This window comes from Myodes glareolus, chromosome 13 (genome assembly GCF_982192425.1).
Source record: "Myodes glareolus chromosome 13, mMyoGla1.1, whole genome shotgun sequence".
Classification (NCBI taxonomy): domain Eukaryota; kingdom Metazoa; phylum Chordata; class Mammalia; order Rodentia; family Cricetidae; genus Myodes; species Myodes glareolus.
In genome coordinates, this window is record NC_142038.1 from 37476448 (window position 1) to 37501251 (window position 24804).

The 24804-nt window shown below is 39.7% G+C and overlaps 1 protein-coding gene across 1 annotated transcript in view; it reads right to left on the reverse strand.

Annotated features, from left to right (window-relative positions):
• Positions 1-5330: 5330 nt before the first annotated feature.
• Positions 5331-24804, reverse strand: part of Hsd17b4 (hydroxysteroid 17-beta dehydrogenase 4) — a 78170-nt gene continuing 58696 nt past the window's right edge. The window contains exons 19-24 of the mRNA XM_087896065.1: positions 23810-23916; positions 22648-22734; positions 19182-19268; positions 17745-17883; positions 8498-8625; positions 5331-5747 (exon numbers count right to left, since the gene is read on the reverse strand). Coding sequence (XP_087752191.1) covers positions 5658-5747; positions 8498-8625; positions 17745-17883; positions 19182-19268; positions 22648-22734; positions 23810-23916 — 638 coding nt within the window. The 3' untranslated portion in view covers positions 5331-5657. The remainder of the gene's footprint in view (positions 5748-8497; positions 8626-17744; positions 17884-19181; positions 19269-22647; positions 22735-23809; positions 23917-24804) is intronic.

Below are 24804 nucleotides of genomic sequence, written 5' to 3' on the forward strand. Positions count from 1 at the left end.
CTTAAAGTATGGTTAAGAGCCAGGAGTGAACCCAGCTGATCCTGAACTCTTCCTCACTGGGAGACTTTTTACTACTGACTAAACTTCATTACTTGTTATTGGTATATTTAGGGTTTTTCTTATGACTTCATGATTCAAATTTAGTTGATAATCAATGTCTAGAAAATGCTTTCATATCTTCTAGATTTTACAAAATGTTATCACATAGTTTTCCATATTAATTTCTAAATGTTTTTTAATAATATCTTATTTCTAATCTTAATATTATTTATTTAGAACATGATTTTCTTGTTTTATCAGTAAGTCTAACTTGCTGTGGGAGCACCTTCCGCTCCTTCAGCCAATAGCCACTGAAATACCAGCCCACTGGGGCATGGTATATTTCTCTTTAAAAAAGAGCGGCAAGCCTCAGCTCGCTCTCTTGGTTCCGGTGCTTGGTTCTGGCTCCTGCTCCAGTGACTAGGCTCCTTTCCTGACGGTTTGTGTTATGTAAGTTTTACCCCCCAAAATAAATACCTCTTTAAAACCTAACTGGTGTGGGATTGTTTCGCCATTACTAACTAAAGATTTATCAATTTTATTTTATTTGTCTTTTTGTCTTTTAAGTCCCTTTCATTTATTTCTTCTCTGATTTTGCTATTTCTTCAACTAATTTCATGTTTCAATTATTCATGACAAAAGTTATACTGCTTGAGTTCTTCACTTTTTATATGTAAGCATCCTTGTTATAAGTTTTCTTTTTTCCTATTTTTCTATTTCTGATATATTTCCATTTCATATTCAAAAAATTCATTTCCATCCTGATTTCCTTGATTATATATTGTACATTCAAAAAATGTGCTGTCAGGCACCAGGTATTTGTATACATTCTTGATATTTTTTGTTTTTGTCTTTTCATTTTAGTCCATTGTAATCAGGACAATACATAAAATATCATTTCAATCTTAATAAGTCTATGGTATTCATTTGTTTTCTAAGATTAGATATTCCAACATTAAACAGACAGAGGCCTGTGATCATTATGACTCTTGTTGACTTGATTCCTTGGTCATATACAATTTCCTGTTTTGTCTTTTCTTCCAACTTCATCTCCAACCCTGTCTTGAGAGATATTTACAGTGATACCTGTACACTTTATGCTCACATTCACTTGGAATACTGGTTTCCATCCTTCTGCTGTCAGTCATGTCTCGTTACTGAGAAAGTGAATAATACTGAGACAGTATGCTCTTGAGTCTTATTTTTTATTCCATTCTTCTAGCATGTATCTTTTAATAATATAGACCATTCCGTTTACATCTCAAGCTTTATTAATAGTTAAGAGTTCTCTCCATCTTTTCTTTACTTCCAATAATTTCAAACATTTTTTTCTTTTCTTCCTTATTCACATTTGTAGTTTAATGGTTTACTATGAGGATAATGATTGATTCTGATTTTCTTCCCTTTTATGTATGTCTTTTCTTCTAGTGGAATTTTAAGTAAGCTTTGAAGCCTGTCCTGGAACTAGCTCTTGTAGACCAGACTGGCCTCGAATGCACAGAGATCCACCTGCCTCTGCCTCCTGAGTGCTGGGCATGATTAAAGACATGCGCCGTCGCCACGGACAGGGCTTCGCAACTTTTTTTTACATTGTATGTAGATGCCCTTAAGCATCTTTACTATTGTTGTATTGTTTATATGTATACGCATATGGTACAGGCATGTGTGTACATGCTAGTGGGAATATAGACATTTGTGCATGCATACGTAAAGCCTAGAGGCTGCTGTAGGCTGCCATCTTCTATCACTCCCCACCTTATTTCATTTTTATTTTTAATCTATTATTTATTTGTGCATGTTGCCTGCATAAGTTTATTTTGCTCATTTTATTGCATTGTAGCCCTCTTTTTATCATCAATTTTTTTTTACTATTTTAAACAGGTTTTTATCCTTTTTTTTTGGTTTTTCAAGACAGAGTAAATTTAAATATATTTTGATCATATTCTTCCCCACCCCCAAGTCCTTCTAGATCCTCCCCTGCACCCAACCTTAAGTCCTTTTACATAAAAAAACAAAACCCAATACAATGAAACCCCCCAAAATCAAGAAAATGAAACCACACCCAAAAGAAAAAAAAAACACCAAAATGTAACCAAATAAGTATGCATGCATGCGCACACATGCACACACACACACCACCACCATGCCACACCACACCAAACTGTGGAATTCATTATACATTGCTCAACTACTTCTAAACATGTGCAGCCTGTTCTGTGGTGGTTGACAGTGTCACTATTTTTTGTGACTGAGTCTCTCACTGAAAATGGAACTCACCAATTCTGATCCAGATTGCCTGGCCAGGCAAGCCTGCAACATACACATATCCACCTCTCCCCATGTCCCCATCATTCCCATTATGGGATTACAGGCTGATGTCACCAAGCCTAGCTTTTTATATAGGTACTGGGAACCCAAACTCAGGTTCTCATACTTGCCCTATAAACAATTTACCTACCAAGCCATCTCGCTGGTCCTCTCTTAAGCGTCTTTCAGAAGGCTGATCATTCAGTTTTTATGTCTTCAGAAGTTTGTATTTCTTCTTCATCATGAAGGATTGTTTTGTTAGGTATAAAAATCCTGAGTAGCAGTTATTTTATTTCAGGACAGAGAATATGTCATTCCATTCCCTCCAAGCCTTTATGGTTTCTTCTAAGAAATCTACCGGTAGTCTAATCAGGATATTCTTAAATGTGACTTTGCACTTTCTAGTGCAAAAATTGGACCCTTTTTCTTTGTTTTGTACTTTGGAAAGTTGGTCTATAAAATTTTATCATGAGGATCTTACTTGATCATATTTATTCAGGTTACACAACCTTTCTGTATAAGAATGTTTATGCTTCTATTAAATTTGTTTTCCTTACCATCTTCACCATTGAGTATCTCAAAATTTGTAATTTTGTTCCATTTATGATGTCCTGAACAGTCTGAATGCTATCCTCTTGCTCGCTTGCCTGCTTGCTTGCTTGCAAGTCTCATATGGCACACATTCACCTTTTGTGAAGCAGATGCTAAACTGTTTGTCAACTTGTAATAGAATTATCCCTCAAGACTGGAGAGACTTGGTTACAGTAGTCTTGAAGCCTGGTCCTCAATTACACCGGAGAACCTGGTTGAAAGATGAGGCCAAGATCATTGAACAATGAAGTATGACTAGAGTTATGGAAATCTCCAAAGACCAAGTTCTTGAAGAGGAAAATTATGCTAATTGCAAAGGCAAACTCTATGATGACCACACCTTGGCTTAATACTGTACAGCAGCTTTGAATGCTTAGGGCAGAATTGGTGAAATAGAAAAGATAATTGAGTCATTTACTAAAGTAATACAGGACCCAAAGGAAACCTTCATTCATTTCTTACAAAGATTGATTTCAGCAATAAATAGAATAATATCAAATTCAGAAGCTAGACAAATAATAATTGAAACTCTGACTTTTGAAAATGCTAATACACAATGCAAAAGGTTAATTAGGTCATTAAAGGCAAGATCAGCACCCCTGGAGGAATGGATCTGAGATACAATCAGTGTTGAATCTCATGATCAATATGATGCTTAAATAGGAGATGTAATTTCCAGAGGTTTGAAGAAAAATCAAACTGTCAAGTTATTTCAGTTGCAGTAAACAAGATCCCCTAAAAAGGTGATTGTAAACAGGGCATTCCTATAAACAATGTTTTTTCTAAGCGTGATCCAAACAGATCCTTCTGGATTATGCAGAAGGTATGGCAAGGGCAAGCACTGGACTAATGAATGTGGATCAACAAGGGACAGTCAAGGTAACCCTTTGCCATCAGGAAATACCTTGAGGAGCTTCTTGCAAAACCCCATGCCAAATCCGGTTAAAGTCATCTCCTGTGATACAGTACCCACAGAGAGATGATTGCTGAACTTGCCTAAAGATGAGATGGTTCTTAAGGGTTCCTGCTTCATGAAAGAATCTGCGAGACATTCTGCAGGACACAGAAGAAAATAACTGAACTGCCTTTGAAATTTCCTGCTTCATGGAAAAGTCTGCTGGATACTATGAGCCTGTAGGCTGAGGATAGATGCCCCAACAATACAGAATAACTTTGGATGACTGCCCAGGCAACGAGATGTCTCTGTCATTTCTAGAATTTTGGAAGCTGCTTACAATATACTTTCTGTTTACTTATGTAATATTATATCCTTCTGGAATCTTTGATGGAATTGAAGAATGGATAGTTATAATTAGTTTTCTTTTGTTATGCTAAAAGATAAGATATAAATAATGTTATAACTATAATTCTTGCTTGATAACTGTTTTGTTATATATAATTTTACTATGTTAAAATTAAAGCTTTTCTTTTTATTTAAACAGAAAAAAAGGGAAATTATATAGGAGGTCCTTCTGTATTTATGTTGCTTTCATTGGCTGAATAAAGAAATTGCCTTGGCCTTTTGATAGGGAAGAGCTTAGGTAGGCGGGGAAAAGAGAACTGAATTCTGGGAGGAAGAGAGCAGAGCAAGAGAGCCGCCATGAAGCTGCCAGGTCAGACATGCTGAATCTTTCCCGGTAAGCCACGACCTCGTGGTGACATACAGATTATTAGAAATGGGTTGAATCAAGATATGAGAATTAGCCAATAAGAGCCTAGAAATATGGGTCAGGCAATAATTTGATTAATATAATTTCTATATGGTTATTTCGGGGGTTAAACTAGCCCAGGCAACAGGATGCAGCCCGCTCCTCCATACTATGCACTCCCCTCTTCAAGGCTGACCATAATCAATTAACAGTTGCCTCGGATACTTCTTAAGGGCTATCCCAGTTTCAGAGGTGCCTACCAAGAAAATCTGAGGCTGTGTAGCATCCTTTACCCCAACCCCACTTCTGACAGATACAGAACTTAAGAGTACCCCCATGTCAACTTTCTCCCCATGAAATCTTCATCTCAAAGGCTGATTCTCAAAGAGTCAGCAAAGAATGGGAATTCTGAGTGCAACAAAACTGCTGCTTCCTCCATCCGAGCCTTACTATCCACACGTCCCTGGTTCTTTTGCAGACAAACCAGGGAGAGCAGATCCACTGCATCTGAGGGAAATGGATGTGAGCGCACTTGCTAGAGACTATCTTTATGATTTCAGGCTACTGATGAAGCAAAATGTCTCATCTTTGGTGATAGCAAGTTTCAAACAGATGGGATCAAAGAATTATTTGATTGCACAAAGACTTTGTTCTTAAGCACAGAACTTCTCTAACAGCGGAAAATGAGTCCATTCTGGGAAATCCATGAAATACAGGATATGAATGAAGAGAAAAGAAGTGAGATGAGCGTTAGGTGTCTTTTATTCATTCAATTTTCCTTTCAGCATATTATTGCTATTACAAATTCTAAAGAAACCAGACTTGTTTGAAATTTTTTTATTAAGATACAGATCTAAGAACAGAATAATTACTTGCTGGCTAGATTACAGTTTCTTGTAAAAATAATGTGTGAAAAATTAGTAGAAAATGAAAATCCGAAAGTCATCTGAAATCTGAAAATGTTAAGCGATTTCTGCTGCAAGTTACTGTTGATCTCGTCACAGAATATTGGAGCATAATTGGGCAGAGAGTATGTAATTATTCCATTTTTGTTGACAGCACAGTGGGCCTTCAGAGCTTGGCATAGTCTTTAAGAATCATCTGAAGCTTCTGACTCAGCATGATGTTCCCTTTGGCCTTCAGTCTGCCACTGAAGAAGGCCTGCAAAGGAACAGGGAAAGAGCACCGACCATTACCTTGCGCTTACTCCTTTTCCAAGAATACAGTCCTCATGTCATCTCCTTTCCACTGACTGCTGGTGTGGTACCCCCTGTCCTCCATCTCCTTCACTCCTGCTTACTCTGAAGATCTTTACTTCTCCCATTCTGAAGCAGAGCTTTACTTGATGTAGTAACCTTAGTGGGCAGTTATTTCTTTTCAGGCCTTGAAATGGATCCTTCCACATTCCTGCCCTGCAGTGTTTCTGCTCAAAAGTCTGCTGAGTCTAATGAGTCCATTGAGGACTTACATGTGATTGAGCACTTTCTCAGGTTTAAAGAATCCTCCTTTATCCTGTAGTTTGACAGTCTGACTATGTCACAGTGACTGTTTTTTCTGATCACATTCATTTGGAAACTCTGAATCATGTATCTTTACATTCATGTCTTTCTCAACATTGGGGCAGTTTTCAACCACACTTGTACTGAACAGTTTCTGTGTCCATAATCTTAACTTCTAAGTATTCTGATGTAGACGTCCGATATTTTCATGGTGTCGCACACATACTGAGTCTCTTAATTTATTATTATTATTTTTGTCTGAATGTGAAATTTTTAAAGACATATCTTCAAACTAATATTCTTTTTATACTTGATCTAGTTGGGGGCTTTTACTATGGTCTTTATCTGCGTTATTGAGCTCTTTGTTTGCCAAGGTTTCTTCCTATTTACAGAATAACTCATTTATATCTTGCATGTATTCCTAATTTCATTCATGTGTACCACATGTGTACAGGAATTCAAAGAGGCCAGAGGGCATCAGATACCTGGGAACTGAACTAAAGTTACAAGTGGATCATTGCCACCTGATATGGGCACTGGAAACTGAATCTAGGTCCTGTCCTTGTGGGGGACAATTCTGTATTCTGTCAATTACGTTTTAAATAAATGTTGATTGGCCAGTAGCCAGACAGGAAGTAGAGGCGGGGAAATGAGAACAGGAGTATTCTGGGAAGAAGGAAGCTCTCTTCCCAGTCCTGCCCAGATCACCAAAGAAGCAGGATGTGACCTACCCCGCTGTAAGAGGTACCAAGCCATGTGGCTAACATATACTAGAATAAAGGGCTAATATAAGTTATAAGAGCTAATACAAAGCCTGAGCTAATGCGCTAATCAGTTTATAACCTAATGTAGACTCTCTGTGTGATTTTCTCTGGGACTAAACGGCTGGGGGACTGGGCAGGACAGAAACCCCAACAAGCAGTCCAGCCCTCATGTTACACTGTCCAGCAATGGAGAGTGTTCTTAACTAGTAATCTCTCTAACCCCATAGACTTGAGTATCTTTAGGATCCATTCCTAAAGTGCTGTCATAGGCAGGAGGTATCTTCATAAAGCGTTTGTTTCTCATATGTGACCTTACATTAAGATTTACACTGTGTGGTAAAATAGATATCACTACTACTTTCATGGAATGGTCTTTTTAGAAAGCAAATTTCTCCTGAAAGTGTGGCTTGGGATACTGGTTTGTTATGCAATTTTGAGTTTGGCACCATGGGTTCCTATAGGTGCTTTTGACCATCATTAGTGTTTGGACAGTATAACATACTAAAGTCAGAGACCTACTGTCTCTGCAGATTATGCAAGAGTTGGTGGGTACACACTGTGTATAAATATGAGAGCAGAGACTTTTGCCAGGGGCATGCGTTAACTGTCAACACTGTCTGGGACTGGCTGCTCCGAGTCCTGAAGCAGTGACACTGGCACAACTCCAGTGTTTCACAGCAGGATCACTTGGTTGTGTTCACACGCAGTTTCCCCAGCAGTACAGGACAGCTGACGCACCAGGCCCCATGTCCAAAACCCCTAGCTGTGCACCCTGGGAAGGAAACAACAGCCGGGGTGGGTTGTGTTATTTGTTCCCAATTCTCACCAGGGACCGAGAAAAGTTGTATTTCTCAGAAACTTTCAAAATTTGAAGATTCCTTATAAAAGAGTATTTCATACAGCATTTAAATATATAGCTTTTAAATAGGTTTCCTTCAATTCTTTCAACTCATGAGTTTTGCGGTAATGTGGAAGTCATTTCTTAATACTTGGACATTCAAATAATAGTCTGAGACCATTTATTGTACGAACTTCTATGAACTGAAAATAATTAATTTTTCTCCTCTATGTAAATTACTACATTGGCTACTTCAATTTTGTGTTTGAAACAGATAACGGTTTCAGAATAATATTAACAGTAGTCACAGAGGCTTCCTGTCTTACTGATAATTTCCAGTGCCCTGGAATGCTTCAACTTCAGTGACTATTATAAATATTCTATTTCTAGGTTTTCCATGAGTTATTAATACTTTATATTGGCTGAATATCACTAAAGCAAAACTCTAACTTCCTGAGAAAAGCAAACCAAGGTGTTTGGGGGCTCGTTTGTTTGTTTAATTTTGGAGCATTTCAGATTCCAAATGTTTAGATTAGTAAACTCTGCATAAATATCCCAAAATCCACTAGCTGAAAGTTGAAACACTTCAGATATTATTCAACTTGTATCACATACAAGCTTTACATCTCAAACTATAGATTTAAAATGCCTAGTTTGGGTTTTATATTGTTTTTAGTAAATGATAAATTGGACTTACAGCTCCCCAAAAACTTATTTCAAAGCTACTAACTGAAATAGTAATTTTTAAAATCTGACTTGGTGATGAAAATACAAGTATGAACTTAATTAATGAAAACCTTCAGAACATACCTTCTGAGGATCAAGCTTGCCCAGGACCACTTCCATGAAATCCTCATCAGAAATTATGATGGTGGTGTCAGCGGAGCCTTTTGCAGGGCCTTGGTACACTTCTCCAGAGCCATTCTTCAGGTCAATGGCTGGGAAAACAAGGAAATAGTGTGTTACATTTTTCTCCAAAATACAGCACAAAAAGTGAACTATACGGGAACTGTCACAGCTGCCAAGCTATGCGATATCCATGTGTTCTGTACCTGTTCTACTTCTAGAACATGTAGAAAATTTTTGTTGTGGATGTTGAGATGGGGATCTCACGTGGTAGCCAAGACTGGCCTAGAGCTCACAGCAATCCTCCTGCAGTGTGCACCATGAGGTAGAGCTTCCAAATCTACTTTTTCTAAAGTACTTTGCAATAGTCGGCTCAGTAAATAGCTTTTTCTTAATGAGGTATTTCATATCTAGAAATACTTATATAAATAGGAATTGAATGTAGAACAATTACTAACAAGTGAATTTGTTGGGATGTACCTAAGGCCTTTAAAGGGCAGCCAGCAAAGAAGGTACCCAGTGACACTGGCATTGGAGAAAACTGACCTTCCTTTCCCATCAGCCCATCAGGAATCAATTACAATGGCAAATAGCTTCTTGGGCTGGGCATGGTGGCACACGCCTTTAATCCCAGCACTCAGAAGGCAGAGGCAGGCAGATCTCTGTGAGTTTGAGGCCAGTCTGGTCTGCACAGTGAGTTTCAGGACAGCCAGGGCTATGTAGAAAGACCCTGTCTATTAAAAAGTTTTTTTTTAAAAAAAAAAAACTAGGGGTGGGACTCTGCATCCACTTCCCTGTCTCAGTACTGGAACCCCATCTGGTTTGAACCTGTGCAGGCCTTGTGTGTGCCACCAGTCTCTGTGAGTTCATGTGTGCATCAGTCCGGTCGTGTATGGAAGACACAGCTTCCTTGAAGTCATCTCTCACCCCTAGCTCTCAGAATCTATCTACTTACTCCTCTGTATAGATCCCTGAGCCTTGAGAGGAGGGGTTGGATGAAGTTATCTCATTTAGAACTGAGTGCTCCAGACTCTCACTCTTGGTGTATTGTCCAGCAGTGGGTCTCTGTGTTTATTACACAGATATTTATTACACAGATATTATTACACAGACGCTAGGATATTGGTTATTTTTAACTAGCTTCTCTTGCATTACCAAACTTTTTGTAGAAAGGTTAACTGTCCCAGAAGCAGACTTGGTAGGTGAGAAAAGTATTCGCCAATTTAACTGTGCTGCCTCTGTAACACTCAACAGAACTTCACCATTGCTACAGTAGGAAGTCTGAACTGTCTCCCCTATGATTGCTATCAAGTATACAGGAGAAACCAGGCAGCATCTTCAGTGTCAGCCTCAAGACACTGAGTCAGGGTTACTGCAGCTGTATCAACCCTTCTAGAACTCTCAGTTTTCATAAGGCAAGCTGAAAGTCCCAAAGAACACTAACGTGCTGAACTAGCTTTGTGTTGACAAATGTTGAAAAAAGAAAACCGAACCACCTTGGACTCTACAGAAGAGAATTCTGCCAAGCAAGCAAGAAAACAAATTTTTAAAGGAAAAAGTAAAAATTTTATCTACGAAGGTAAAGAACAAGGAAGGACCATTCTGCTTTGGAGACTTCACTCACTTCCTTGTTAAGTTTCCAGTGTGACTATTAGACACGGATTTAGAGGCACTAGGGGTGTAACATGAAGAACAAAGGCCCTATTCTTACTGGGACTTCCATACATATACTTTCATAGTGTGTATTATTTCTATAGCCAAAAATAAAGGCAAAAGAGCCAGACAGGCAAAAGAGCCAGGCAGTGGTGGCACACGCCTTTAATCCCAGCACTCAGGAGGCAGAGACAGGCGGATCTCTTTGAGTTAGAGGCCAGCCTGGTCTATAAGAGCTAGTTCCAGGACAGGCACCAAAGCTACACAGAAAAACAAAATAAAAAACAAAAAACAAACAAACAACAAAAGGCAACAGAGGGGACAGAAAGGAGAGGGTATGGAAAAGTTTAAAGGAACTCAAACCTCTGCCAACCAATAGACTTACCATCTATGGTTTTAATGCTGCATACCTCTGCCCAAGCCCCACTGGTGGTGGGGGGTAGTGTACATAAAAATTGTGCTCAGTAATAACACTTTACTTTGCACACATTAATACCAGAATAAAGGAGTAACTATACCGAGCAACAAGAATCCATGGTTGTTCTGTTCCACTGTCCCTCAAACTTACCCACTCACCGTTTGCAGACATGAGACTTGGAACTGTGAGAAGCTCATGGCTACTCTGATACAAGAAGATCGTGCTTAGCAAGAACATAGACATGTGGGGTAAAGGAGCCAAACACTCAAATGCACGGGGCTTTGGTGTATGTGGGAGAAGCATCCACCGAGTCATTTAGAATCCAGATGCCTGTAGGTCACTACTGGTCTTCTGTAGGAATATAGAAACTGCACTTTCACCCAATGGCAGAGCTCACTGTGTTCACTGTGTTTCAGAGATTATAGTTCAGATTTATGATCATTAAGTCTCTAAAAGAGTTCAGAAGAACTTCAGCTAGAATTACTGTCTTGACAGGGAAGGGGGAGGTAAAATCACAAAAAGAGCGACAGAAGAAAACGATGTGCTGCTTGTCTCCTAGGCCTTGGACAGAAAGGCCTTGGTGGGCACAAACCCATCTTGTCACCTAATCCCATCTGCTCTGTGAAGAGAGAGTATTCAGGAAGCGGTGAGCGAGAGAAAGGGCAGAGAAAGGTTCTCTACGCCCACCAAGGAGGAGCAGCAGGACTATCCTCAGACTCATGGCTTATCCTCCTACCTCTGCCTCCTAAATGCTAGGATTACAGAAAGCAGCCATCACTCCCTAATAAAATAAGATTTTCAGAAGAAGAAAAAGAGAGACAGCAAGGACATAAAACTTTGCTACTCTTCTGTTCAAAATTTGCAAACATAATCATGAATAATATCAAATAAATCAAACTAAAGAATATTCTTCAAAATAACTTTTCTAAAACATCAAGGTGATAAATAAGACAGACAATGTATCTGGGTTCCAGCAGCCAGGAACTTAACAACAGCTCGGAGTGTGAGCAGACCAGAGGGGAGCATCCATCCCCTCTCTCTCCATTTCTACTGTTGCTACTACTACTGTTATTATTCCTTTGCTTTAAACAACCTACGGGGACAAACGGTGAAACATTAATAAGGTGGTAGAGCAGATAAGAAAAGTGTATAAAGGTTAACTTCCTGACACTGACAACCACTTTGTGGTCAGAGAATGCCTTTGTTCTTGAAATAATAGAGTAGCCTTACACCCTTACAATACCAAGTCTCCAAGTTATCTTAAGTACATACACTTTTACAAAAAGGTATAAAATTTGAACAATTTGAAGTAGCAGATGAAAGATAACTGTTACTTCTCATTATAATCTTTGCAGTTCTATCTCTATGTCAGAATTTATTGTTAACAAAAAACTTTGCAAACGACGTTAGAGGACACTGCATGCCAGGAGGACCATCGGCCTGCGAAGCATGGAGTCAGGAGCTGCGCTGGGGAGCAGCAGCTGCTCACTACTGGGGAAATCCTTGCTGATGATTTGATAACAGATCCTTTCCAAAGACAATCTGTTTTCTGGAAATTCACAAGACACTTCTGAATCTCAATCCAAAATCTGGAACTGGCATCTTTAAATGTCAGTGTTAGGCTAGTGAGCTGACACACGCCTATACTCTAACCACTTACGAAATTTCTGGTTTGAGGCCAGCCTGGGCTATAAAGCAAAATCTTGCCTCAAAAGATAAAACAATTTATGTTTTAGCTGAAAAATCTTAAAGGATAATCCAATTTGACTTCAGAAGATGAATTCCAAGCCACAGCTCATAGATTCTGATCAAACGACTTCTCGAGAAGGCTTGGATTCTCATCTGCAAGGAAAGCCAGTTCTCCAGTCTCCACACTTCTTCCACATAGGGACGAGTTTCCAAAATGGATCAACACACTGAGAGAGCACTGCCATCCGGTCCCTGTCACACTGCACTGAGACGCCCGGATCCGGTCCAGATATGCAGTTAGCTCTGGATACTCAATTACATCATTAAAACTCAACTAATTAACTTCACCAAACAATATTCAAACAAAAATGCATAGTACCTGCATGACCTTCGTATCTAGATGAAATTTTTACACATTGGTTCATATAATATAAAAGATTACAGATATGATATTGGAGAGAAATAAACCAGCTCAAGTCATTTGTTAAACCTATCACCCTAAGGAATGTAGAACACATTCTGTTTAGCAAGCAACATGGTGTATTTAGGATATAATAGTACTTGTATACAGTTTCAATAGTTTGAATGTACCCTATAACTCTAAAGATTCAAACAATAAACAAATGACTTGGAAACATGTATCACGCACTTAGCATTACAATAAACTATACAATGGAAATTTGTAAGTGGAAGTCTCTGTGAACAGGAATGGCAGACAGTCCTCCACTCTTGCATCACATCACCAAGGTGGCAAAGCTAATGAACTCTGACTGTGCTTCCCACCCTCTGCTTGCAGCTGTCTCTTACCCTCAAGCAGCAGGCACACAGCCACAATCTAGGCCAAACCTTGACTGACCACAGTTCTGCCATAACAGCTCATTTTCTCGCTACAAATTGCTTTTCCTCCCCTGTCTTGTCATTCCAGAAATGAGTCAGCATTCTCAAGAGCACAAGTTTAAAACCTCGTTTTCCCCCAGATGTCTTCATTTCTTCTGATATTCAGACATAAAGAGTGCTCAGGGAAATTCAGTGGTTTCAGGTCCGTCCCCTCCTCGCCATTATTATCTGACTCTAACTTAGGTCTGCCTTTCTTCTTGTCTTTTCATACCGGTTTGGTTCCAACCCAGTAGGGGCCATGGCACATCAATCCTGACCTCTTCACTGAATGACAATTTCTCCATCCTCTGACGCTAAAGCTCATCTTTCCAGGCTCTGCCACCCATGTTCCACACGCACACATGCAGGTCTGTAATTCTGCATCTCAATTTTCAGCCTGGATATGTGTCTGATTTTAGTGACTCTGAACTAGAAAAGCCCCGCCCCCCGGGGTGCAACACTGTATAAACAAGGATGTTACTTCTCCACTCTCACTGACACTGGTGAAGCAAATAAAGACAGTAATACCACCTACACTGGGTCAGACTTTGTTAGCAGTGAGTTGCAAGAGGGAAAAGTTTTCTACCTCCAAATCTTTCTGCTTCCAAGTTTCAGATCAGAGTAACTGCTTAACTTTTCAGGCACCAACGATTCTGCAGGCTGCCTGAAGCTTCCTGCTCGCTCTTTCCTTTTTGTGTGGTGCTGGAAATGGAACCGGAGGCCTCCTGCACAGCAGGTCCCCAGACCTAAGCTGCTTACTCTGCCACCTTTCATTCCTCTGACCTTCACTGTTAACAGAACACCAGATTAGGACCAAAGAGCTTACTAGACAACTTTTGAATGGTTTTAGGAATTAATTAAAAAAATACGATTATTGCTAGCAAAATATTTCAATGGTACATTTTACCACTAAAGAAAAAGAAAGAGTACCATCTATATAGGAAACCTACTAAACAGAAAACAAGCATTCATTTTTTTGCTCCTCTGGAAGGACAGTGATCTCATCTCTCTGAACTGTGAGTCCCACGTGGCTGTTAGCACTTACCAACCTGCACCTGTGCATACTGACATGCGCTATAGCCCTGATAGGAGCTGCCAACATAGGAACTGCAGTCCTTTCCCAGAGTTAAGCCCAAGGTCAAATGAAAAGAGGTGTGTAACTAGGAATAGCCAAAGAACAACGGGGTATCAGGACAAGCAAGAGTCTGTTCCAAGGGGACTCACAGACTTCTCTATTGACACTTTCAACCCAATCAGAGATCCCCAGAAAAATCAAGAGACAAGGGTGACCTTTATTCAAAGGTGAGACAACAAACGACATAGATCCTTGGGAATGACTCTTGTGTCCAGACATTTAGTTCCAATATATTTGTTTATTCCAATATATGTAATAAAATGACACTAACAACAGTCATTGTTCTTGAACAAGGACAAGTGTGAATTTAGCCCCCAGCTAAAGGATGTCCTATCTATGAATACTGCTATTACCAAACACTGCATCCCGAATATGAAGATGAGGGTAGATTATTTTCCTTCCAAAAGTCCCACACTGAGGCCCTTCTCTGACTTGCTGTATTAACCAGAGGCTTTACCTTTCCCCTTTCATTGGCAGGAGGAAGGGCATTAGATTTTCTCAGCTCTGCCAGCAGAGGTAACTCTACCCTCACTCAGGCAGCCCTCTTGTTCCTATCTAACAATAGGTGATGGGCCTTAGAAATAACAAACTTCAGGAACACCTCTGTCTTCATAATCAACACTAACAGTGTCTCAGATGATACCAGCATTCTCTCTAGAACTAGACATAATTTAAATTAAAAAAATTCCCCCACTATACACACACATTCTGCCCAGAAATGTGGTACTGCCAGAAAGGGAGAGGAAAACATGGGCATGGTCTGGGATCTTGGGTTGGAATGCGACCCATCAGTGCCTACATTTGCTCAAGGACAAGGAGAGTACACGAGATAGCACACCTAGCCAATATACCCATTTCTATTCCCTGTATCCTGTTTCTGGTATACCATGCTATGAGCACAGCTGGACTACACCAACAATATAGAACACACAATTCTCGGTACTTCAGCATTTGGCAAAACATCTTACAAACTTCTTGTTGGGGGAAAAAGGAGTGGCAAGATATTCCCTAAGGTAGCCTTTAAATATCGTCTCTCTGGTGCAACACAGGACGGCCACAAGGGATGCCTTCTACTGTACCAACAGGCCAAAAGAGATTTTCACTGCAGCCAAGTACTGTGATTTGCCTCAGTTACGCAAAGACTGGAAGGAAAACAAGAACCCCAAACAGTTTCACAGCTGTGAATGAAATCAAGCGGACAGACAGAGCAATCTGAGCACAGATGAGCCTTCACAGAGGAGGTCCAGAGCCCTGTCGCTGCTTTCTTTGCTAGGTAAGGACCTGGAGAGATGCGAAAACAGACAAGAGCTACAAAGAACTGATGGCAGGCAACAACGAACAAGACTCCAGTGGTCTCACTTATTTCTAATGCAAATATAATGGGGAACTCTTTCTGTGTTACCAACAGGGAACTTCCCAATGTCAGCACATTATCTTCCAAGTGAAATCTCAGTTGTTAGAACCACTTACATCATATTGCTGGCCTGCTTGCCTAGGTCAATCACTAGTCTTCAGTATGAACCCCTAGAGTTCATCCTTCGAGACTCACGCGTTTAGCCTTTTCCCATTCCTGTAGCACTAACCCTCTCTCACCAGCATCTTCACTAAGCCTGGGCTCTATAACTCCGCTTCTAATGTACTCTCCCCATAAAAGGAGAGTTGATTTCCACCAGAGAGAAAAATGGGAGGAAAAAAAAGAAGAAGACAGCAAGCAGTAGCAGCTCTGCACACTCTGCTAACCTGTGGCGCCAGCTCAGAAGTCCTGAGGCGAGAATAGCTCTGCATACTCTGCTGAACTCTGACGCTAGCACCCAGATATCAGAAGAGGGCGTCAGATTCTCTGGAACTGGAGTTACAAACAACTGTTAGCTGCCATGTGGGTTCTGGGAATTGAACCTGAGTCCACTGGAAGAGGAAGAGGAACAAGTGCTCTTAACTGCTAGGCCATCTCTCCAGTCCCGTTCAGAGGTTTGTAGCAATCTAAACTACATGTGAATCACATTTTCTCAGTTAGAAATGAAACTTAAAAGTCCTTTATAAATTTATAGGTGGGGGCATGCATGCCACAGCACCTGGATGGGAAAACTCCTTTCCTAAAAAATACCCTGTAGGCTGCTTTTCCATGTTACTGTGGAGATTTAGAAGAAAATAAGCTGCTAGACTTCCAGAGAGAATATTGTGTCCTTGGGCTGCCAGGACGAAAACGAGAAGCAAGCAAAAGGTCACAGGGAGTATTCACTGATAGCCCACTTTCTCCCACAATCCTACAGCCTAGAATAAAGATAAGACCACACAGCACATGCAAAAGATCTGGAGACATGCTTCACTCTTTTTAAATCTTACAATTTTTCTTTCTTCCAGAAATAATTATCTGTAACATGAGAAGGGGCCTGCTTGTTTGGGGGTTTTTGTTCTGCCCGACCCCACAGCTATTTAGTCCCAGAGAAAAATCACACAAGGATTCCTTAAGTTATAATGCTGATTGGCCCATTAGGTCAGGCTACTTATTAGCTAACTCTCACATCTTGATTAACCCATTTTTCTGATCTATTTTAGCCATGTGGCTCAGTACCTTTTTCAGTGGGGCAGATTATATCCTGCCACTTCAGTGATCTGGGCAGGAGTGGGAGGAATCAACTTCCTCCTCCCCAGAATTCTCCTGCTCTCTATGCATCATTTCCACTTCCTGTCTGATTTTCCCGCCTACACCTCCTGCCTGGCCAATCAGCATTTATTTAAAACATGATTGACAGAATACAAACAATTCTCCTGCACCAATTATCACATGGTCTCATGCATTGTCAATCACTGGCTGGCTGAAATCAGGGACATGGAAAGCCAAGAGTACTGATTGCAGACACTACAATAGAATCATGAGCTCACGGCAGCTGTGCTCACACGCACTGGACTTATATAAGACTGGGCTAGTCAACAGTCAGTAGTGGATGGCGCGTTCTTATGGAGTCCTAGCCCTCTCTGGGGAACTACTGGCTACTGATGGATGCTGGAAGATGGGGGACTCATAGTCATGTCTTCAGTTACAGGCCACCAAGGAGTGCACCCCTGGAATGGACAGTTCCACACCCATGCTCTCATGGATAGAGATGGTTAAAGTCAGTGGGTCAGAAAACAAAAAGATACAAATGTAGATGAGGATTGACAGAAAGGAGAGATTAACAGGCTGGGGTGAGTCAGAGTAATTAGAACACACTATATATGTGCATAAAATTGCCAAATGACATTTGTAATTTAAGGGAAATTGCCTTTGAATGTCCTGATACCTATTAGTTCTCATGGAAAACAACAAGAACAACAACAACAAAAAAACCTATGTATGTTAGATTTACCTGCTTTCAAAGGGACTATTATCAATTATAAAATATACTTTACCTCCATTAAAAGTTACCTTAGAATAATATAAAATCAGAAATCTTACTTACTCCACTTGACTGCAGTATTTCCACCTTTCGTGATATGCCACTCAAATACAGCATTTACTTTCTTGACCACCTCACGTCCGATGTCCTTAAGGCGGCGACCTATTTCCCCAAACACGAGAGCACTCTGAAGCTCCTCGCCCTGACAAAAAGAGGAAATCATATTTGAAAACTTCACAAAGAAATAACTACAAATACATACAATAAGAGTGATTTTTTTTTCCAGGTCATAGATAACACAGCTAAGCTATTTTCTTCACATTAGGTTTATTTCGCATTTTCCTTGTATTATACAACCCAGAACTGTTTGCCCTACCAGAAAAATTCTTTTTCTTTTTCAAGACAGGGTTCCTCGTGTAACATCCCTAGCTGTCCTGGAACTTGCTCTGTAGAACAGGCTGGCCTTCCTCACAGAGATTCACTTGCCTCTGTTTCCCAAGTGTTAGGATTAAAGGTGCGAGCCACCACCACACAGCAAGAAAACTCTATTTTACCATAGTTTTAAAATAATATTTTAGTGTCTTGGATAAAGTGCCTCCTGTAAAACCATGAGGTCATGATTTGAATCCCAAGCAGCCACGTCAAAAGCTGGGTGTGGTGATGCACGGCCTAAACCCAGCACCAGTCCAGGGGCTTGCTGGGAAGCCAGGCTAGCTAAAATGGTGAGCTCCAGATCCAGTGAGGGGAGAAGTAACTCAGGAGGACATCTGATAACAACCTCATAATGTGTGCCTGTGAGTGAGTCTACCCAACCACGCCCCACACAAATTAATGAATAAAAAAAAAAAAAAGAGGAAGCTGTGTACCTAGGTTTAATTAAGTTCTCAAATAATCAAGTCCTGTGGTCTTCAGTTTTTGTTTCTAAAATAAGAGTAAATTCTATGAAGTGTTTAGTTATTTCTGGCTATAAGACATCATAGGCTTTAAGCTTAGATTATTCCCAAAAGATGTTAATTTTTGTTTGTTATATAATAACATGGTTAATGATGGAAGAAGATCATGGTTAGGAAAGTTTCAACATTATTAAGTTAATATTTTAGACACATAATACAAATATTTTATCAAAACCCTTAGCATTACTAAAATATTAATATTTTAATAAATAAGACATGATATTGTCTTCATATCCACATACAAACCTTTAAATCAAGAAAAAAAGAATAGGTTACTTAAGTTTTCACCTTTTATTCTCCAAATACTTTTCAAGATTTCTCATTAAAACTGAGTTTGGCATTCTTAAAGCAGACATTTTCTCCTAAAAGTATCCCAATATTCTGCAAAGATTTTTCAAAGTCTAAGTTATCAAAATATTTTTCAATCCAATCAGTTTTAAATTATGTCATTTCTTCAAGAGGCTTCTCATAGCTAAAGGAAGTGGCCTGAAAATCCCGAGGAGGCCTCGCACACAGAAGCGACCGGGTGCCAGACTTCGCAGCCTACCTTAGAAGGTGCCTGAGCTGAGACTCCAGATGAGGGTACGAGATCCACGTATGCATTTGAAATGACAATGTCTCCAGTCTCCTGAACCTGAAGAGCAGAAGTGGGGTAGGAAGGAAACACAGTTCACGCTGAAGGTGTACAGGTCCATCATGAAATGCTACAGTCATTTTAAGAAAACCTCAGACTTTTCTTTGAAAAAAAAAAAAACCTAGAAACCCAAATAAGACAAAAGGTCAATGACGTAAATAATAAAATAATAAACATAAAAGATTTTCTGAATTAATACAATTGTTACTAAGCCTGGATAGAGAGTCAACTGATGACTTTTAAAGGAAAAAAGAAAATGAAAAAAAAAAAACTGATCAGGTCTCATCTTCCAAAATAGGAATCAAAGGAGCTGGAGTGAAGGCTCAGTGGCTAAGAGCACTGTCTTCTTCCTTACTCTTCCTGAGGGCCCCAGGTCAGTTCCCAGACAGTTTGGTTTCCAGCACCCACATCAGGCAGCTCACCATCATCTACAACTCAAGCTCCCAGAGATCTGACCCCTCTGACTTCTGGGAACACCTGCACTCTCATACACATACACGTAATTTAAAAATAATAAAACCAAGTATCTTTCAAACCGGAATGCTAATTTAAATGCTCTAGGATAGAGCCAGAGTGCTGGTATTTTGGAGATTTTGTTTTCCTAAGCCCAAGTGTATTTTGAGGGGAGCAAAGGGAGCATCAACTGCTGGACATTAGTAGAGGGTGTGCCATAATACTCCCATGTGGAGAAATGTGTTCTGTTAATATAGGTTAAAACTGGCTAGGAACAGACGATTGTTTGTAAAGTCATAACTCTGGGTCCTATTTCAAGTCAGATGTATACACAGCATAAAGTAAATATCCAAATAACCTTTTACACTTGCCATTAAAGAAACTCTCATTCCTCATCCTATATTTCAAATCATTTGAGTGACTATTTTTCCATAAGAACAATACAAGCCAGGCGTGTAATGTTAGCACCCAAAGGGTTGAAGCAAGAGAATTTCAACCTTAAGGCCAGCCGAAACTAAGGAAGTATGTTTCTGTACAGGCTGTGCTATATAGCCAAACACTGTCTCAAAAGGAAAAAGAAGGATTTACAGTTTAGAGAACAAGTTTCCCAAAATTAAGGTAGCAAGTGATACAACTTTGATCTTCACTAACTCCCTTCATTCTTAATGGAGGGAAAATACCTTTCCCACAATTTGTTCTTTTTAAACTATATATCCAGTGAAAAGTACAGACATGATTAATGAAAAACCAAAATACACTTTAGCAAATTGCTTTTTTATAAGCACATGAGCACAGAATTCTGAAACACTTGTTTTAAATGTTTCTTAAAATACACTGGAAAGGAGGGAGTCCCAGTAGGGGTCTTCTATGTCCCTGTAATTACTGGGGCAGGAGAAAATGCTCTGGAAAGAGAAAGCATGTTCAGAGCCGTTTAAAATGGAAGAACGCATTACACTTATATTATTTCTAAGCTCTGTAAGTTCACAGAAAGTGCCCATGTACTGCTCGTGCTAGGGCTGTGTGAAAATAAAAACCTGAAACGTTTCATATGATGCCATGGTCCTTACATATTTGAGTTCATGTTCTTTTGTGTTTGCATCTTTCTTGCTTTCTTTATGGTTTTAGGGCTTGAACCCAGGGCCTAGTGCACAATAGATAAATATGCTCTGTCACTGAGCTACATTCCCAGCTCATTTGTGCATGTTAATTTTCAAGGAAGATTCTGAACTCTAGGGCTGGGGTTATACAGTATTTGCCAAACACGGGCAACACCCTGGGTTCGATCCCCAGAACCCTGACTCCACCACTATTTTATGCAAGACAATAAGAAAATGAGAGAGCTGAAGAACAGAAGGCAAAGGTTTTAAGTGAAATAAGGTTTCCGAGAAAGCCAGGGTATGTGCTGTGTAAGTGGGAGTGAATGGCAGAGTCTAAGGTACTACCTGAGCTGGGCTTGGTAGTGCATGTGTTCAATGCCAGCCTTTGAAAGTTCTAATGGGGCAGCCTGGGCTACAGAATAAGACTGTTTAAATTTTTTTTTAAAATCAGAGAAACTGTTTCTAAGGGTAAGGCAAAACTTACACTGGGGTCCTTAATACAGAAGAAATTTGCAAACTAAAACAAACATGAACATGCATGAACATGTCGTCAGCAGCAGGAAGGCATTAACTACAGCAGGATTCTGCTAACTTACCAGTTCCTGAGGAACAAACTACAGCAAAAAGAAACCTGGAGACTGAAGCTTTGGAGCCATGTGAAGTTGTATTTGTAGCCCTGCTCAAACACTGTCTATGGGGCCATCAGCAAGTCATCACCAACACCAAAGTTTTCTTAGGAACCTAGACTTTCTTACATTTCAATGCAGAGTTGTTACTGAAAGTTGCTATTGAAGACAACAGTGCTTATAGCATCTCCATAAATAAAAGTGTAATGTCACTCTGGACCTGTCACTTCAGCCTGTTCTATGTGATACTGAGTGATGGACAGAAACTGCTAGCCGCTTAGCTGTGTCTACAAATGCTGCTTTGGGAACTGTTAACAGTGAGACACTTGAACATCCTCTCAGTGCTTTTCTTGAACATCGCTAAGTTTCCCTCTAATTAGTTAAATCAGCAGAGGGACACCTTGATTGGCTTCGCAATTATTAATTAGGCCCAGGCTCTATGATGCAAAATGTTAATTTATATACTTTCTGTGTGCTTAAGAACACATGGTTTCTATCCAGGGAAAAAATAAAGGCTCCAACCTCACGGTTCTCTAGAACACAAGTAATTATGCCTCTAACACAGCAAAAGCTTGTCTCAAATGCCCTTCCTGTTAGACTAGGTAAGCTGCTGCTCTGGTTCTCTTGAGCCAGGCTACAAGATCTTTCATAAGTGAGTGAGAGAAAAAATTTAAAAGGTATATGAGGAATCTTAGTTTCAACTAAAAGACAGCATTAACTTTTTAAGAGCACTTCAAGTTTCTTCTCAAAGATTCCTATTACTAACCACAAAAATGCTAGCAGAGAACAAAATGACAATGTCTCGTGAAGGGTCACACAGCACATACTTCCAACTCTGACAGTGTGTGATGAAGGTCACATAGGACGTACATCCAACTCTATGACTATGTAGTTAAGGTCACACAGGACATATTTCCAACTCTGACAGTGTGTGGTGAAAGTCACACAGAGCATACTTCCAACTCTAGACAATGTGTGGTGAAGGTCACACAGGACACACATCCAACTCTATGACAGTGTATGGTCAAGAGTCACATAGGACATACATCCAACTCTATGACAGTGTGTCACGAAGGTCACACAGGACATACATCCAACTCTATGACAGTGTGTCACAATGGTCGTACAGGACATACTTCCAACTCTATGACAGTGTGTGGTGACGGGTCACACAGAGCATACTTCCAACTCTATGATGTATACCTTGGTTTGAAAATGAATTCTATTTCCTTCCTTCCACATCTCAGTTTGAAGAGTTTGTCCTGGATACACTGGCTTGGCAAAACGAACCTATTAAAATAAGAGTTTAAGCATTAAAAGTGTTTTTAAATGAAATTCTTCTACTTGGAAGGGAAATTTCAGAGGTCTACATAAAAGGGAAAAAGTAGAGATTTAAATACATTAAGCTTCATAGAAGATATCAGAAATGTAGGAAATTCATAACGAAAGGACACTGACAGTCATGCACATCCATATAATAAGCTAGTTCTTTTCTCTCAAAACAAGAAGCAGGGCTGGGAACACAGCTCACTGGTGGAGTGAGTCGTTGCCTAGGTCATCTTATGTCCTAAATTCAATTCCCAACACTGGGAAAAGGAAAAGAAAAGGCAGCACCAGTAAGCAGCATGTTCTTATGACAAATCAAAAACCAAAACCATATATTAGGTAGTGATACTGGCAGCCACCAGAACAATCCGGACTTCAATGTAGTACTAATTATTCTGGGAGCTAAAGGCTCTGGTGAGCACACAGAAGAAAATATTTGCACATTTTAGAGCAGGATCATTTATGTTACTGTGTAAATCTATATTACAGAACTAAAAAAAAACTAATTGCGATTAAATAAAACACGTGAAAATAGTGAGTGTTATTAAGGTCCAGGCATCAGAACATGTGTCTCCACTCTGGGGTGAAGAATAAACTAATCAATACTTTCAAAGCTAATTGACACTGCCCTAGTGCCTTTCAGGTACACATCTCTTGACTTAGACAAAACTATTGTAGGCAGAACCATTTTCCTTTGTTAATAACAAAGTGAGTAAACAGTAAAACCTTGAAATCAACTTGTAAGCACAAACCTAAACACTAGTTCCCGTCAGAGCTGCAGTGTTTTTGTGAGAGATCAAACTCAACCCCCTGACATCTGTTACAGCAAAGGCAGAGTTCCAAAAGTTTATATGCTGAGGCTGGACAGGGTGGTACACATCTTTAATCCCAGCACTCCAGAGGCAGAAGCAGGTGAAGCTTTGTGAGTTAAAGGCCAGCCTGGTCTATAGAGTGAGTTCCAGGATAGCCAGGGCTACACAGAAATTTCCTGTCTCAACTCACTCCTCCCAGCCAAAACAACTATGCAAGAGACATATACCTTAATCGCCTTGAATCTTGACACATCATTATCTGCAAACTGCTGTAGAACATGCCTTGCAGAAAATCCAAAGGTACATAATCCATGTAGTATGGGCTTCTCAAAACCTGAGAAAATTTGGAAAACTGTTATACACGAAAAATGCCACATCTAAGTATATATTTAATTCAACATTTTAATATCTTTTAAACTGCAATTTTACAATGAATTATATCATATACTAAGAAAAAGAACATGCCAGGAGAGAGGGCATCACCACTATCACAGCACTACAGAGACAGGGGTAGGCAAAACTCTCTAAGTTCAAGGTCAGTCTGGCTGACATAGCAAAATCCAAACTAGTTAGGGCTACAGATTGAGACTGTATACTAAAAAAAAAAGTTTTACTTCATACTTCCTAGGGAAAAATTAAGATATAAATAACAAAAACTATTTTTTGAAAACATTTTCATTTCATTTATTTGAAACAAAACACAGTGAGGGATTTCATAAACCTCTCCTTTTTATTGTTTATTGTTTTTATTGAACTATATATTTTTCTCCATTCCGCTCCCTTTCTTTCACCTCCCCTTATACCCTCTCCCATGGTCCCCCATACTACCAATTTTACTCAGATCTTGTCTTTTTCAACTTCCCATGAAGATTAGGTCCATGTATGTCTCTCTTATGATTCTAAGTTCTAGGTTAAAGAACCTTGTCTAGGTTCTCTGGGATTGTGAATTGTAACCTGGTTTTCTTTGCTTTATATCTAAAGCCACTTATAAATGAGTACATATGTTATTTGTCTTTCTGGGTCAGGGTGACCTCACTCAATATGATGTTTTCTAGATCCATCAATTTGCCTGCAAATTTCAAGATGTCAGTATTTTTTTCTGCTGTGTAGGACTCCATTGTGTAAATGTATCACATTTTCCTTATCTATTCTTCAGTCAAGGGGCACTTACATTCTTTCCAGGTTCTGGCTATGACAAACAACGCTACTATGAACATATTTG